This window comes from Sprattus sprattus (assembly GCF_963457725.1).
Source record: "Sprattus sprattus genome assembly, chromosome: 21".
In the NCBI taxonomy this organism is placed as follows: domain Eukaryota; kingdom Metazoa; phylum Chordata; class Actinopteri; order Clupeiformes; family Clupeidae; genus Sprattus; species Sprattus sprattus.
Genome location: NC_137919.1, coordinates 14,700,227 through 14,717,244, shown reverse-complemented (window position 1 = coordinate 14,717,244; position 17,018 = coordinate 14,700,227). Strand labels below are relative to the sequence as shown.

At 47.7% G+C, this 17,018-nt stretch overlaps 1 protein-coding gene across 1 annotated transcript in view; it reads right to left on the bottom strand.

The window, feature by feature from the left end:
* Positions 1-14,734, bottom strand: part of pcdh7b (protocadherin 7b) — a gene marked incomplete at both ends in the record, with an annotated part of 146,589 nt that extends 131,855 nt beyond the window's left edge. Inside the window, one exon of the mRNA XM_080859882.1 lies at positions 11,648-14,734. Within this exon, the coding sequence (XP_080716008.1) occupies positions 11,648-14,734 (3,087 nt within the window). The remainder of the gene's footprint in view (positions 1-11,647) is intronic.
* Positions 14,735-17,018: the final 2,284 nt, after the last annotated feature.

Genomic DNA, 17,018 nt, shown 5'->3' with positions numbered 1-17,018 from the left:
ATCTGTGTGTGCTGCTGCCGCACCCCCTGCTGCAAGCTGTGCCCTCTGCCCTGTTATCTGGTCCTGGGGAATGCTCAGGCCAGTCACCTGGTCCTGGCCTGCCCGTCCTGCCGACGGACTGGCCACAGCAGAAACTGGAGCCGATGCAGACAACCCTCTCCCTGCCGGGGCTCTCTCCTGCCGGTCCCGAGTCACCTCCCCCTGCAACAGTGCAAATTGATGTTGCAGGTTTTTCCATTTTTGTTCCTGTCGAGCCCGTTCCTGCTCATGACGCTCATCCTGCCATTTCTGATGTCCCATAAAATCCTTAAACATACTCCTTAGTTCTGTTATTGCTTCGCCGTCATATCCGTCTTCACCAGTAGATGGCGGCCTCTCTGTCACCACTGGAGGCGTTCTCCTTTCCGCCCTCGTCTGTGGTTTGCCCCTCTTTGAAGACATCTTAAATCACAATCCACGGTGTACTGCCACCTAGCCACTGGTAGTTTTCCGCTGCCACCAAATGTGAAATAGTGTGTTGAGCGGCAGAGGCAGTAACCAGGAGATGGTGGTTAAATAGTCCAAAAAAACGTTGCAGTTTTATTTAGGCTGCCGGCAGGTGACAGACAAGACGCACATTTAACACTTAACAGAACTAGCTTTTCAAGGACAAACAGTTAAACAAACAAAACAAATAGCAATCCTACTAACTCGCAATAAACAGCTTAGTAGTTGAGTACAGGCATCCTCTCACCTCAGAGGCCAAAGCTAGACTGCCTCCCATTATTTGGATCCAGGTTATATGTACCCTAACTCCTCCTCCCAGGAATTAACCATTATATTTTAAACAATTATCTAAACAGACACATTATTTCGGTTTTAAACATGTATTATGCATACAATATTTAATAGTCGTCATCTTCCCATGCACAACTATACTAAATAGACTTTTGGCAGCCAGATAAAATGTTAGTATTTCCAGACGGGAGAAATCACCCGTCTTAGTTGGACCAGTCCATTGTTTGGCGCGAGTGCGTGCATATAGATGTCCTTTCAGATGCGCTCTGCTTCGGTTCTCCACCGGATATGCTGCAGGTGAGCTCCGCGATTTAAATGTCCTTTCCTTTCGTAGTCCATGTGTGATCCTCCTCACAGGCTCACCCAGCACGGCGCCATGCCGGTTCACCCGCAAATTGAGTTCATGTTGGTCTTACAGATAATCACGCATTTACCTTCAACCCACTGCACATTCATTTCGCCCCGACAATATCCCCAACGTCTCTCGCTATTTAAAGTGACGGCGCAGAATTAGCTCCGTCACAGTGTGTGAGAGTGTGTGTGTGTGTGTGTGTGTGTGTGTGTGTGTGTGTGTGTGTGTGTGTGTGTGTGTGTGTGTGTGTGTGTGTGTGTGTGACTGTGTGACTGTGTGAGTCAGTGAATATTCCAGTCTGAATACTCTAGGAAAAATGTGCTGAATCTAGATGAAAATAGAGGCACACCCAGTCAGACATATTTGGGGTAGAACCTTCTGGAATATCTGATTCATCTACATCAGATTTCAGCGTTTCAAGGTCATTTCCTCACAAAATGCCGTCAGATCAGATCCACACAGTCACAACGAGTCACGGGTCACGTCTGACCTTGGGCCGGACCTGGGCCACATCTGATCCAGAGTCAGATCCTACCCGACCAGAGAGACAGAAAAAGGATTGGGTTTGGTTGGAGACTGTGCAATAAACCAATCAGCACAAACACACTCCGCCATGCAGAGAGGGCTTAAAGTGAAGTTGATTTAGACGCAAAATGCCAGTGTGACATTTGGCCACTGACAAAGCATTTCTACCCAAGAGCTTTGCACTACTTTCTAGCTGATTCTTTTTCCTTTTCTTTTTTTTTTTTTTTTTGCATGACAAAGCCCCTACGCGGGCGCCACTCGCTTTTGCAATTTACAAATGGAATTGCACCCCTACAGTGAATTTCACCACGGCATTGTGCAACCCCAAGACGCAGCATCCAACTAAATGTCAGACACACTCAAACACGCACATCCACACAAAACAAAACGCTCACGCTAACACATATGAGCTTTGCATCCCTGCAAGATTCCTATTCCACAGATTAGCCTAATCACATGGGTGGGGACGCGAACACCAACCGTAAATCACCACTTCATTCTTCCTAATGAGGAGTCAGGAATGCTTGTCTACAGAGTGCATGGAGGGACAAAAAAAGAAACAAAAAGACAGCATCAAGACGTGTGTGGAGGGAGAAAAAAAAATAAGGTCTGGAAATTAGCATTCCTGAAAGGACTCAAGGGACTCCATAACTCAGCCGGAGTTTTATAACATCACAGCGTGCCTCTCATAAACTCTGCATGCGTGACCTTCATTTTTCAACGCCACTTCCCACCGTGTGACAAGATTTATCGGGGGACACTAATAGCCTGCGCACACACGAGCCCTCGCTCCTCAGGTGGGGTCTTGTCCATAGGCACTTCCTGCAACCACGGCCACTTCCACCACACACCGACCGACCTATCTTGGTGTGGAGCGAGGGACCTCTGTTATACGGTGGGCCGCCTTTGCGTGGCTCGAAACGTGAACTTGTTCGAGAGAACACATCGAAATGTATATTGCATTTGTGGTAGCCATTCATGCACGGATGAACATGCACCTCTCACGCTCAGGTTCTGGGAGAACATACACACACACACACACACACTCAAGTACACACATGTGCAACTGAAATTGAAACGTTCTGAGGCGTGGACTGCCATGTACAGAGTGTCTGTGGATGATGAAGTTTGGTCATGTGTTTGTGAGTGTGTCTGTCAGCGCATGGGGTTCCAATAAAAACTTGATTGTAATGTGGAATCACATAAAGTCTCTAAAATATGCATTCAAAGACAGGCTTCAATGTATTTCCAGGTATTTATGTTTTATGAATGAAACAGTACATGTGAATGCTATAACTGAGTAAGAGACTCCTTTTGTGAGGATGTGTGTGTGTGTGTGTGTGTGTGTGTGTGTGTGTGTGTGTGTGTGTGTGTGTGTGTGTGTGTGTGTATGTGTGTGTGTGTTGGTGTGTGTGTGTCTATGTGTGTGTGTGTGTGTGTGTGTGTGTGTGTATGTGTGTGTGTGTGTGTGTGTGTGTGTGTGTGTGTGTGAAAGCTAAACTGTGAGTGGCTTTCCCGTGGTCTTGAAACCTGTGTCCATGAGAGCTGGCCTCCCCTTGTGTTGTCTCGATGGCACCCCCCCCCCCCCCCCCCCCTCTCCTCCTTTTCCTCTCCTCCCCGCCTCTTCTCCTCCTCTCCTCCTCTCCCTCTACTCGCCTCTGTTCCCCTCTCTCCCACGGCTTGATGGATGGCGACTGGACCAACTGCCCGCCGCCCCACACACCTAATCCAATTTAGGGGCGCACCGCGTGTCCCTGTGCCCATGCCTCTGCCAGGCAGCATCTAATGTGGCCACAGCAGCCATGGCTCATATCAATGAACAAAAAGAGAGAGAGAGAGAGAATAGAGAGAGAGAATAGAGAGAGAATAGAGAGAGATGAAAATAAAACCTCAACTCTTCCTCTGGATAAATACGCCTAGGCCCTAAATTATTTATCTTGGCGGGTGTCTAATCCTCACTTATGCAGTCAAGAGATCACGCTTCTTTTTATATTTCAAAAAGCCTCCACATGCAAATGGAGCTCAGAAAGAGCCTTGCTGTCCAATAGACAAATAAACGACTGGCTCCCCGAGCAGAGGATATGGATTGTGTGTGTGTGTGTGTGTGTGTGCCCGCGTGTGGTGTGTGCAAGCGTTTGCTTCAATGACACAAAAACCCAGGGAGAAAAACATATTTAAATTTTGAACCCCTGGGGTGAAGTTTTCCTAATATAAAAAAAAGTTGAACTTATCTGCTCTTTACACTTTGCTTGGCTCACACGACACCCACTCACACACACACACACACACACACACACACACACACACACACACACCCACACACACACTCACACACACACACACACACACACACACCCACACACACACTCACCCACACCCACACACACACTCACACACACCTTTTCCCACTCGTTCTCGAACAAGAGGCACTCACACCAAAGAGACTTCCACTGAGTCTCTCCAACTCCTCCTTCATCCCAGGCTCCCATTTATTGTTATTTTTGATGCCGTCTCCTCGTAAACGAGTTTAGGCTGGGGTAACGAGCGGAGGGAAATAGTGCTGGCTGTGTCGGACATGGTGACATCCAGAGTTAGTTATGGGTCGAGGTGCCGCCCGCTTTACTGCTCACTACCTCATTCTGCTGAAGGACAGGAGTGACAGTGTCACCAGGAAAGAAACTTGAAAATACACCACCAGACTGGGAGACCTCCCCCACACTCACACACATATTAAATGGGTTGCTTTCCTAGCAAGGAAACAGAACATTATGAAAATGTCAGGCTATACCTCAGAAGTGATTTCCAAGCTGTTTGCTACTCAAACGAAACAGGAAAATACAAAACACGCCGACAAATGACACTGGGCATGATGCTGACAGCCAGCTATTCCCTGTAGCGTTGCGCAACAACCGTAAGCGATGGTTTTCTTTCATGTTGGCCTCAGTTGGTTTTAAGAGGGAGATGCGGAGATGCGGAGGCTGACAGTATGGCGAAGAAACAACGACAGAGACGACGAGCTGAAGGGTGATGCTCGAGTGACGCTGACGGAGACGTGTAGCGCTGTACTGGATCGACACACTGGGCCTCAGAGAGCTCGGCGTGCCGTCACAGTGATGTGAACCATAGGCGTTGAAGGTGTGTTGAAGGCATGAGAAAATAAAAAGAGAGAAAGAGAGAGAGAGAGAGATAGAGAGAGAGAGAGAGAGAGGGAGAGAGGGAGAGAGCGGGAGAGAGAGAGAGAGAGAGAGAGAGAGAACCATGCCATGAGAGGATTGCGAGTATACATAAATAAATCGAATTTTTTAAATCAGATCTTCCCTCTGTTCTGTTTGGGTGTGCGCGCACCTCCTGGAAAATGAATCTGCGCGTTGGAAGCCGTCAAATTGAAAAAAAGTCAAAGTGAGGGCTCCGAAGTAAAAGCCGCTTCCAATCATGCACTCATCTGCGAAACAATACCGCTTGCGTCTATTCCAGCTCCTACGGATTCATTTCTCTCTTCCTCTTTGTCTTTTTTTTCCTTCATTTTTATAAGGCTTTATACTTTCATCAGTGCATCATTGTCTCTACTGCTGCATCCTGTGACTGCATCCATATCCAATCAGGACTATTTACATCCATACTGAGTCACAGACCTCTCTGACAGAGGGAAGAACATGCACAGAGAAAGAGAGGAGCAGCTTGAGAAGAATAGAATAGAAAATGAGAAGACAATTGAAGAAAAATAACTGAGTCAATGGAAATGGAGAGAGACCGTGGTTAAACATTGAGTTGAGGGGGCATTATGAAAGAAAGAACGTGGGGATGGGGAAAACGGGAGAGAAAGTGAGGAGCAAGAAGAGGAAGAAAGGAAGAGAGAGAGAGAGAAAGAGACAGAGTCCACAGAGTTACTGCAAAGGCAAAATCAGAAAACACCATTAGGGCTGAGAGCGGCGTGGGGGGAAGTGGTTTCAAGGCCTCCCTGAGAAGGACATCCAGTGTCCCTCTGAAAAGAGATATATAGAAAAGAAAAAGAACAGAAAAGCCTGCTGCGCTTTCTTTTCTGTCGTAAGATCACTGCCGGGCTGAAACATGCCTCTAGTCACTAATCGATACACCATACTTATTATTACAACGAAAGCACTGACACTTTGACCACATTTGATGGGGTTTAGTCTATCTGTCTTACAGAAGCTACCATTTTCCTATTTGGTCTGGTTTGTGTACAGAGTTAGGGTTAGAAAAACACAGTTCTTCCTCCTATAATTCTCTATATTCTTCAGTAGCCTAGTACTGCAGGATTTGCGTGTATATATATGTCTCTTTTTAAACTGTAAAGTGTGTTAATTCAGTTCATTCCCTGCGGTCAGGTAATCCTCACTCTCTCAACAGTCATCACTCTAAGGCTAATGTATTCAAATTAGCCAGCCACACTGTGCATGTACAAGAATTTGCAAGCTAGTGCGATTCTGACGGTTTGTTTTCACCCTTTTCTTCCTAATCTCCCTCCCTCTCTCTCACTTCCTCCCGCACTCTCCGTCTATTCCTCTCCACCTCTATCCCCGTGGCCATGGCGATTATTTACGCCATGAGTTAAATCACGCCATCCGCAACAAATTTGATAAAATTAGCATTAGCAGCCGGCAGTAAACAGACCGCGAGCCTTCCTCATAAGGCTGTAATAAAGCCGAAGCCTAATCTAATTCCACCACCTCCTTTCAGCCCCACTTCTACCCACCCTCTGTTTCCTCAGCTTCTCTTTATTGTCTGTCCTTTTATGTGAACACCCTCTTTCCAACTCGTTCAGGCCCCATCTTCAGTCTCCTCTAACCCTCTGGTGCCTTTCTCCACATTTCTGTGTTGTGTTGCTTTGGCCAGTCATGCCTCCAGAGTTCCCGTCCACTTTACTCACGTAGCTGCTCACTGCTCTTTCATAGCAAACTCTGCTGAACGACAGCACCATTTTACCCATACACTGATAGATGCTATAACTCAATGTGATATGCACACGTCTCTTCAGGCTATGGAGACCTATGGATACATTTGGCATGTTAGCATGAATCAAATGTGCAATACTTTGGAACGGAAAACAGGAAATGTATCTGAAACACACATCAACGCAGCACGTGTTTTGAGCATGAGGGAAAAAGGCCCAAACCAGGAGGTAAACTCTGGCTAAACAAATATTCCTGATCTTCCCACCAAGCAAATCAGCCACTGGTTTTACATGGAGAGGTTATCTGTGTCGTGCTTATTCTAGGGGTGGCCAGTCTGCTTCATGTTTTACCCCCAGCACAAACATCCCAGTGACCTCCATTTGCATCGGGAGCCTTAGCCATTCCAATATTAACATTGACCGCGATGTAACACAAGGCTCGGGCCTGCTTTTACCGAGCTTTAACCTATGACCCCCTGGCGGCAAGAGAAGACATCTGGACTGTGGAAGGGGACAGGGGGGAAAAAAAGAAAGATTGGTTGACCGTGGCCAGTCACTCTATAGATACCTAACACTGCAGCCATTAGAGCCAGAGAGGTCCAGGGTTACATTAACCCGGGAGGGGATCAAAGTGCTGGATTAGTTTCAGCAGCCGTTTTTCAACGTCAACGTGCAGCCACTGCAGGATGAGAAAGAGGATCCCTCTCATGGCTAGATAGGAATTAGTTCCAACCTTTGTTGCACTGCACCTGAAGATTTTTTTTTTCCCCTTTTCTCCTACTTTCTGTCTCGCGACCCTTTTTTTCATGTAAATTAAAAGGGCAACGTGGTCTAATTTATTATCCCCCAGAGTAGCAGGAAATCACTCTTAGGCACTCAAAACGTGGGTTTTTTTAGATTATTTAGGTTGATTGGGTTTGCGCCACGCTGTTAAGATTGATTCAGAAATGAGACAGGGAGTGTGTGGCGCTAATCTCATAATAAGAGCGACAGGCCGAGTGAAACTGGGAGATTTGGGGAAAATTAGCATATGAACAGAGAAAAGAGGCCGGTCGTGTTACAGGTGAAGGACGACACATCAGGTAAAAGGTACATAACGGCCTCCTTTTAGCAACAGCTGTGCCTTCTCTCTCTCTCTCTCTCTCTCTCTCTCTCTCTCTGTCTCTCTCTCTGTCTTTCTTTCTGTCTCTGTCTATCTCTGTTCCTCTCTCTCATTTACTCTGCATTTGGGTTAGCTTAATTGTCGCTTAAATGTCTGCTGTGCTAAACATTAAATGCACTTAATGGCGCTTAACCCGCTCAGTTGCCTAGTTACCTGCCTGAGCGGCCTGTGTGCGGTTTGGGAGGATTATTAGGTGGGTGAGGCCTCGCTAAGGTAACCAGAGACCAACCAGAACACGATGCAGGATCTCTCCCTGCCCCCCCCCCCCCCCCCCCCCCCCCCTCTCTCTCTCTGTGGAACAGTAGAAACCTTTCTCCCCCGCTCTTACAGGGCTCCCTTTCTTGTATCTGTCGTTCTCTTTTTCCCCTTCACCAGACTGAGGACACGAGATGGACAGAAAGAGCAACTGAGAAGGCGAAAAAAGACACAGAGACGAGAGACACAGTGAAAAAGAGGGGAGAGGAAGAAAAAGGGCAGAGAGAGAGAGGAGACACGGACAACATCTCACATGTCAAACCCCCACAAAGAGTGAGTGAGGGCCCTGAAATCAAAACGCATCAAAGCCCTTCCTCTTCATCCTGAATTCTTCTTCACCACTCTTGCAGGGATTTTGTGACCAGTGCTTTAGAGAAGAGCCAAAGCGAGCAACAACAATTGGATCACAACCAAAATTCAATGAAATATCCCGGTTTTGAAGAACAACATAAATCTGTGTGCGTGTGTGTGTGCGTGTGCGTGTGTGTGTGTGTGTAATCCTGGCCCTCTTTCACACACCACCTCAATGAATCATTGTAATTAGCTACAATGAATCCCATGCCTCTGTGTATAGTTCACACATATGATTCTTATTAGCAAGTAGGAAAACACAAACAGGCATAGTCTGCCTAATCTGAGTCACTCCCATCACACCTGCAACACCTAGAGTATTGAATTAATGGCAGAAAGAAAATGTCTTTATGGAAATAGGAACCCTTAGGCACTGAGTTAGGAGGCAAAGAATAGGCTTGGGCCTCTTGCGTCAAAGACAAGGCCCTTTTAGCCATGCCAGGCAGGGGACGCGCGAGACTGATTAAGCCTTTGATCCAATAAAGAGATAAGAGTCCTTTAATGTTATAATTGGCCAGGACAAATATGATCCTGTCCACCGCCGGTAGTCTGTCTCACCCGTACGGGAGGTTAGGGTGGAGGAGGTAAATTGGTGGTGGAAAAAGTTCCCTTTCAACATCAGCTAAAATGTCAACAGAGAGAACTCCAATTCTTTCCCGACAAAGGCCTTTTTCCTTACAAGCTCCCAGCAGTCAGCCGCCCAAATTAAATACTAATGACTTTTCAGACAATACGTTTGATATTGACTATAATACTTCGCAGAAATAGAATAGGTCTTTTTTTCTTTTTTTAAGGCGTGCGGTAGCTGGCCTTGATAGTGTTTAATAAATCATCAAGGGGGTCTCTCAAATTTGTCAGCGAGGGAGAAGTCGCACGAGCGGCAAGGATTTGATCTCACTTCTAGATGAAAGATTTCTAGCTATATACTGGATTTCTTTATTGCCTTTGCCTTTAAATGCCACTGGCTACGCAAACTAAAAGGATTGACTAGTGTGCACATAAAACATGCAATAAAAATGAAATGATGTATTATTTAATTTTTTTAACAAACAAAGAATACGATAAAAAAAGAAAATAATAATTCTGCAGGAGCAAAAGCTAACTGACACACAATACATGTTCTATGGCACCAAATACAGTGCAGGCTTTAAATTATGCATGAGACACCAAGAAGGAACAGAAGCAACAGCCATCCTCACACTTACACTGTTTTAGCCTCCCCAATAAAGAACATTAAAGGCTGTTAGAGAGATGGAGGGAGCCAGAGTTAGAGAAGGAGAGGAAGCAGAAGGGTAGAAGAGGAACAGAATGAGGTAGAGAAAGAAACAATCCAAGATAAGAGATAGGTTGGAGTAGGCGTTGAGGGCTAGAGAATGAATTGGGAAAATGCAAAGATAGAGAAAGAATTGGGAAATGTGGGAGAGAGAGAAAGAGTGCAGAGGAGTAGGACAGCGGGATGAGTGGAGGGGGGCTCCGGAAGAGAGAAATTGATTTAAGTGAGACTGCCAGAATATAACAATACTACATCATAAGAAAAGACATTGTAGGGGAGAGGAATGGTTTAGAGAAAGAAACTGCATCGGAGGAGAGAGAGTGAGGGAGAGAGAGGGGTTGGCCATGAAATGGCTAGATGCCGAGGTAGATAGGTAGACAGGGGAGAAATTGTTATACTGCAGATGCCACAGAAAATGGAGAACCTGAGAGGCAAGACACTAAGTGAAAGATAAGAGCTAGAGGGAGATGAAAGAAAGGAAGACAGAAAAATAGAGCAGGAAAAGAAATAGAGATGGAAATCAGGGCCTGTACTGAGATAGAGAGAAAGAGAGGGAGAGATGGGGGTGAGAGAGAAAGAGAGAGAGAGAGATAGAGAGGGAGAGAGATAGCACTCGGGATGCAATGGGGCTGACTGCTTACACCATGTTAAGGTGATCAATTATTCATTAAACCACCACTGAAAACACTTGAAACAACATGCTAAGTGTTCTTTTCCTGTCAAATACTAAATAAAAGGATTGACTTCATAATGTATTAACCCTGCCGCCTTCCTCTCTCACGACTCCAAAGGAACAGAGGCGGAAGAAGAGAGAGAACAATAACTATGAATTGATTAATTCGTGCGCACTCTCGCGGAATATGAATGTCCTGTCAGTGTTGCGGCAGCAATAGCATTTTTACATTACAAATGATGCTGCGAATCTCGGAAGAGAGAGCGAGAGAGAGAGGGAGGGAGGAAAGAGACATGAAGAGAAATCCGGAGAAGAAAACCGGACAGAGCAAGGGAACAGGGATGAAAATAATAAATGGCAAAGGCTGCGGCTGAGAGAAATAACCACGGAGAAAGTGGAAGAGAGAGAGTGATAGAGAGAGAGAGAGAGAGAGAGAGAGAGAGAGAGAGAAAGGATGGAGGCAAAGGAAGGGAGCAAGAGAGAGAGAAACAGAGATACAGAGGGAGAGAGGGAGAGTCAGATTTCACTGCTGGGTCAGTGAATTGATACAGACGCAGGCGTGTGGAGGAATGTCGGACGTGCCCTCCTGTCCAGATGTTCCCAGTCAGGCACAGCAAGCTCTCTCAAAACACACCACGCCGACTAGAGTCTTCAAAGGGGCCACTTCTGCACTTCATTTCCAATGCCTGCCTTTATCTCTCTCCCCCTCTCTCTCCTTCCTTCCTTCCTTCCTATCATTTTCCCCCCCCTTTAACTCCCCTAACTCATTTCTTCTCACAGGAAGAGAGGGTGGCCTTTTTCACAAAGATGGGGTCTTGGCGGGTGCTGACCTAACACTAGGGGGTCAAGGCAGCTGTGTGAGGACTGCTACTGTGATAGAATAACTGCAAACCAGAGCAGTATGCATGAGGCATGCTCCACTGACACACACACACACACACACAAGTACACACACACACACACACACACACACACACACACACACACACACACACATACACACAAATGTGTCACTAACCCTGACACCCTATTCATGCCACACAGCATGCACATGATGCTCCTTGACTGAGCAGTAGCACGCAACGGGCCGGGCAAACCTGATACCCTGTCATAACTACGCCCTCATGTCTTTTCTAATACGCCATGTCAACGGCAGTGCAAGGCTAAACAGATCAATGTGCTCAAGCCTACAACGGTCAGCACTTAAACGTCAACAAGAGCCAGGCAAGCATCTCAACTCAAGGGACCGCTGACCCGGTTACCGTGTCAACTCGGAATGACAGAAAAGAGGAAATGGAAATCATAACAGAGGAAATGTAAACAAAAAGACACTGAGAACAGAAGAGGGGTCAGAAGTTTCCTCTTACCTGTTTGTTGTATTTGTTGATGGTTTGAGTGCTGTACTCAGAGCAGTGGTCCGATCCTAGGGATATGTTATCTCCGGTTCCCACAAAGGTGTTGGCGGGAGGCAGATCCTGCACGGCTTGGTGTTTTTTCCCCGCCGTGGGCGACTGGGGGTGCAGCTGCACGGTGGGCAGGGGCGAGCTGGACTTGTAGTGCCGCGCCAGATCGGGACTCCCGGGACCCCCGTTGACAGACCGGTAGCGCCCCATTCCGGGACTGTCAGAGAGCTTCTCGTTGACGCCGTCGTAGCGTTGGCCATTGGGCTTGGACGCCTCCACCGTTACTATGCTGCTGTAGAGCGGCTGCTTGCACTTCTTCTTGTTCTTGTCTTTCTTGGGCTTCTTCCCCTTGTCGTGCTGCTGCGGTGTGAAGAAGTCCTCGTGGTCTTTCTTGCCCGCCTCATAGCCGTTCTTGTTCTTGGGGCGGCAGTAGCGTGCCATCACCACAACAAGGATGATGAGGATGACTGTCATGATGCCCGACACCACGCCGATGACGATGCTCAGCCGTTGCTTGCTAAGGTCATAGTTGGGGTCCCCAGCAATGTCAGCGTTGAGTGGGGTGGCCAAGCTCCTTGCCACCTGCGCTTCCACCACTGAGGAGTTGGCCACGCTCTCGTTGACGAAGACGTGGACCAGGGTGGTGGTGCTCTGTGAGGGCTGCCCACTGTCGTTCACCAGCACCACCAGCCGGTGAAGGCCGTAGTGCTTCTGCTCCAGCTTGCCGACCAGCGAGATGACCCCAGTGGCCCGGTCCATGTCAAACAGCTTGAAGGGGTTGCCGCCGATGATGCTGAAGTGCAGATCGGCGTTTTGGCCTGTGTCTGTGTCTGTGGCGACCACGGTACGCACCACTGTTTGGACGGTGCTGGCCGGTGGTAGCAGCGTGTAGGTGTTGTTGAGGGGAAAGAGCACAGCAGGAGGGTTGTCGTTGTCATCCATCACTAAGAGTGACACTGTAGCCGTGGCGGAGCGCGGAGGGTCGCCGCCATCCACCGCCTTGACCCTAAAGGAGTACTGTGTCTTCTGCTCGCGGTCGAATGCCACATTGGAGAAGATTGTGCCTGTATCATTCTCAATGGAGAAGATCTCCTCCTCTTCCTCGATGAAGAGGCTCATCTGGGCATTGGGCCCCTTGTCGGCATCCATGACTGTTACCATGCCAACGGGGCTGTTGGGCTGCATGTTCTCTTTCACGTAGAACGTGAACACATCCTGCATGAACTTGGGCTCGTTATCGTTCTTGTCCGCCACCAGTATGACCACAGTGGCGGAGCCCTGGAGAATGGGCATCCCCTTGTCTTTGGCTACCACTTTAAACTCGTAGCGTTCCGTCTGCTCGCGGTCAAGGATGGTGTTCACACGGATGTCCCCGCTGTCTGCTTCGATGGAGAATATACCATTCACGGATGAGTCGAGTGAGTAGGAGATCTCTGCATTCTTGCCACTGTCGGCGTCTGTGGCCTTCATGGTCGCCACCCGCTCGCCAGGGGCATTGTTTTCCGCGAACGACACCTCCACCGTGCTCTTGCTGAAGATAGGTGGGTTGTCGTTGGTGTCGGTCACTTTGACAATGAGGGAGTTGTTACTGGAGAGACTGGGGCTTCCAGAATCCACTGCCACAATGACCACAGTGTACTCCTGCACAGACTCATAGTCCAGTGGTGCTGACGTGTGTAGGAAGTACTTCTTTTTGTTCATCTCGCCATCATTCTCACTTGTCAGCTTCAACTGGAAAGGCACATCACCCACCACTGTGCAGGTCACAAACCCATTCTGGTCCTGGTCACGGTCTGACACCTGTACCAGTGCAATGGGTGTGTCCACCACAACATCCTCTGCCACATTGGCCACCCCATCACGCAGGTAGATGCGGCCAATCTTGCGAATGTCAATACTGGGCTCATTATCATTCTCATCTTTGATATTTAGTACCACAGCAGCCTTATCTGTCTTGGGAGGCTGTCCACGGTCTCGTGCCATTACAGTGAAGCGCAGCTGGCTTACGTCCTCGCGGTCAATCCTGTGGAGCACGCTCAGCCAGCCTGTGCTCTCATCAAGTCTCAGGAGCCTCCGCACAGACTCAGTGGAGGCGCCAAAAACGTACTCGATTTGCCCATTTACACCAACATCAGCATCCATGGCTTTTAATTGGAGGATAGGGGCGCCAGGGGAGCTGTTTTCCGGTAGATCAGCCTCATATACGCTCTTCTCAAAGCGTGGGCTGTTGTCATTGACGTCTGTAATCATCACTCTGAGGATAGCCTGTGAGGAGCGTGGCGGGTCGCCCCCATCTCTCACGCGCAGCGTCAGTTCATAGGAGTCCCGCTGCTCTCTATCCAGCGCGCCTTTAATGATAAGCTGCGGCTGCTTCTCGCCATCAGTAGTGTCAGCGACTTGTAACTCAAAGAAGCTGTTCCTGGAGCTGTCATCAAACCGCCTCTTGCCAGAGTGAGAGTCCCCGTTGCTCCCTAAACTAGAGCCAATTCTTCTCACGGAGGAGTCGCCGCTATCCTGAATGAGCTCATATCTCTCTATTCCATTCCTACCAAAATCACGGTCGGTCGCCGTGGGCAAAAGATATAGCGTGCCAATAGGTCTGTTCTCCTCCACAGACAGAGTCAGAACGGGAGACGGAAAAGAAGGTGTGTTGTCGTTTATGTCCAAAATAATGACTTTTCCTTCAAACAAATCTAGCCAGCTTTGCGCCGGTCCAATAACTGACACTTCGAAATCTATGAAACATTCGTTCTCATCAAAAATCATCTGGCACTGTTGTAGCTTCTCTCGGTCTATCCGCCGGTCGTTTGTGCTAAGTTCCCCGGTAATGTTGTCGATTTTGAAGTATTCGGAGCCCGACTCCAGGGTGAAAGTTACCTCGCCAGAGCCAGCTCCAATGCCCAGGTCGGCGGCTACATTTCCTATTCGGATATCGGCGGGACCCTCCTCCGCCAAGCGGTAGCGGAGCACTTTCTTGGCGGCGGGCTGACTCAGCAGCTGCAGGATGAGCAGCGAGTAGCACAAATAGTCCACTGCGCCAGTAGTCCTCATGGTTCTCGGTAGTTGTTAACCTTGATTTTATACTAAAAACTAAATATGGAATTTAGCAATAATTCAGTAGAATTTGTCAATTTTCTGAAGCGTACTCTTGCGGTTTCAGGAGGCTTGTGGCTTCATGATCCAGATTACAAACACTGCTTCGCCTGCAATAGATCGCAGCCAGTGTCCAGATTCCTCTGCCCCCTCTTCGAAGGTACGTCTCCCGCTAACAGGACACGAACCGTCCGTTTTTCCAAGCCATATGTCATGAATTCATTAGGGAGTTTTACAGCAAAATGTAAATGAACCAAAAAATTATTTTGAATGTTCCATCATTTGCTGTTGTAAAAATATCAGAATGATGTGTCCGAGTTCGTTTTTTTCCTCCAATAATGGGTCAACTTACACTCAAACAGCCGTGGAATGATCTTTACGCATAGACTGCTTCCTAACCCTTTATATTAAATTATCCCGTTTATCTTTCTCCTTGTCGGCAATATTTCCCAAAATGATAAAACAGAAACATATAACGCATCAAACAGGCGCAAACGTTGAGAACTTTGTGGGGCTGTCCCTCTGTCGTTGCACCGTGCGGCTTCAGGTTAGACACGGATAGGCTACACTGTCCGGTGCCCCGTGAAGACGCTTACTAGTGTTCAGATTTTTCTTCCACCGCCGATTTAACACATGCACACATACACTCCGTGCTTCGGAGCGCTGTCAGTTGGCAAACAAAGGCGAAAAAGTCCGCAGCACCGCACGGTTTAGTGATGCGGGAGCAAAATCGAAGAGTGATGAGTAAAAATAATATATTCTGAGTGCACAGTAATCCAGTTAAATGAAGTCTGGAAAAGGTTCGTAAAATCCCAGCGAGAGAAGATTATTTCCTCTGTCCCGCATTCTCTTCTTGGTTCTCACGGCCGCTCTGATCCGTGCCTCACCTGCAACAGCAGCGCGTCTGTTCGCAGCCCCTATCTGCGCCACTGTGCGAGCAATTCACAAATGATATTGCAGTCTCCCTTCCTCTCTTCTTCTCCACCCCCTTCTCTCTCTCTCTCTCCCTCTCTCTCTGTCTCTCTCTGTCTCTCTCTCCACCCCCTTCGCTTGCTCCCCTATCTCAATGCGAGGTGCGAGGGCTGAACTTGATCGCTCAGTTTAAAGGGTAGTCGGGGAAGTATTTGTCAGAAGCACGAAAGAAACATACACGGATACATTCTAACAAACGAAGAGTACTTCATTGCTCCTTGGTATTTTCAGTATGATGAGCGTTTAACCATCTACATGACCTAATGCAATTCCGCAAGTCTTTCCTTTCCAAACGGACGATTGTACGGTCAATGGAAGAGATGGAGATTGATTGGAAATTGTTTCATTTTTCTCTGAGAAATAGGCTAACTAATGAGTATATCGATGTATAAGTGAGTTAAACTTCTAGACGCTATAGGCTATATGCATCAGTGCATAAATATTATGCGGACTCAAATCGGGCAACAACCGATAGCATGAAACTTGGCTTGCCAGCTCACATCACCAGAACCTTCCGTGACATCTACTCATCTAAAACAAAAAATGCAATCATTCTTGAACATGATTTGCTAAGCGAGTTGGAGACTCGCCTACATTGATTTGAACGTGTTGCGATTTGGCTAAGTAGTACTCATAGTACTCTGTAAGTGTGTAAAAGTGCCCTTTCCGTAGATTTGCCCTCCGCTCAGTTGTCCCAGTCTTCGTCACGATAAGGGGGATTTCATTTTCTAAAGCTCCAACCAAAGGCACGTAACGTTAAGACGTGCTGAACAGCCCTATGGTTTCTAAGCGGTTAAATATATGAATGCGTGTGGTCGTTCGTGGTAGCCGACAGTAAAGCCAGACGTTTTCGCCTTCGTCTGTATTTTCTTGTCGACTACGTGCATAAAAAACATATATTATGTGCATTTTGGGAGGATTTTTTTTCGGAACAGCGACGCAATGTTCGGGGACCACGGACAGCGCCGCAGACAGACTGCCCAGTGTGCAAATTCGTTGAAAAGAGGGAGATAGAGATAGAGAGAGTGTGTGCTTGTGTGCTTGTGTGTGCTTGTGTGTGTGTGTGTGTGTGTGTGTGTGTGTGTGTGTGTGTGTGTGTGTGTGTGTGTGTGTGTGTGTGTGTGTGAGTGTGTGTGAGAGAGTACGTGTGTGGGGTTGCACTTCAATACGCAGCTCTCTTTCTCCACAGGCGCGTCTCTGCGTGATCGGCAGACCAATTTTAGTAATCAAATGTTTGTTTGAAAAGATTCAACCCCATGCTCAACACTTC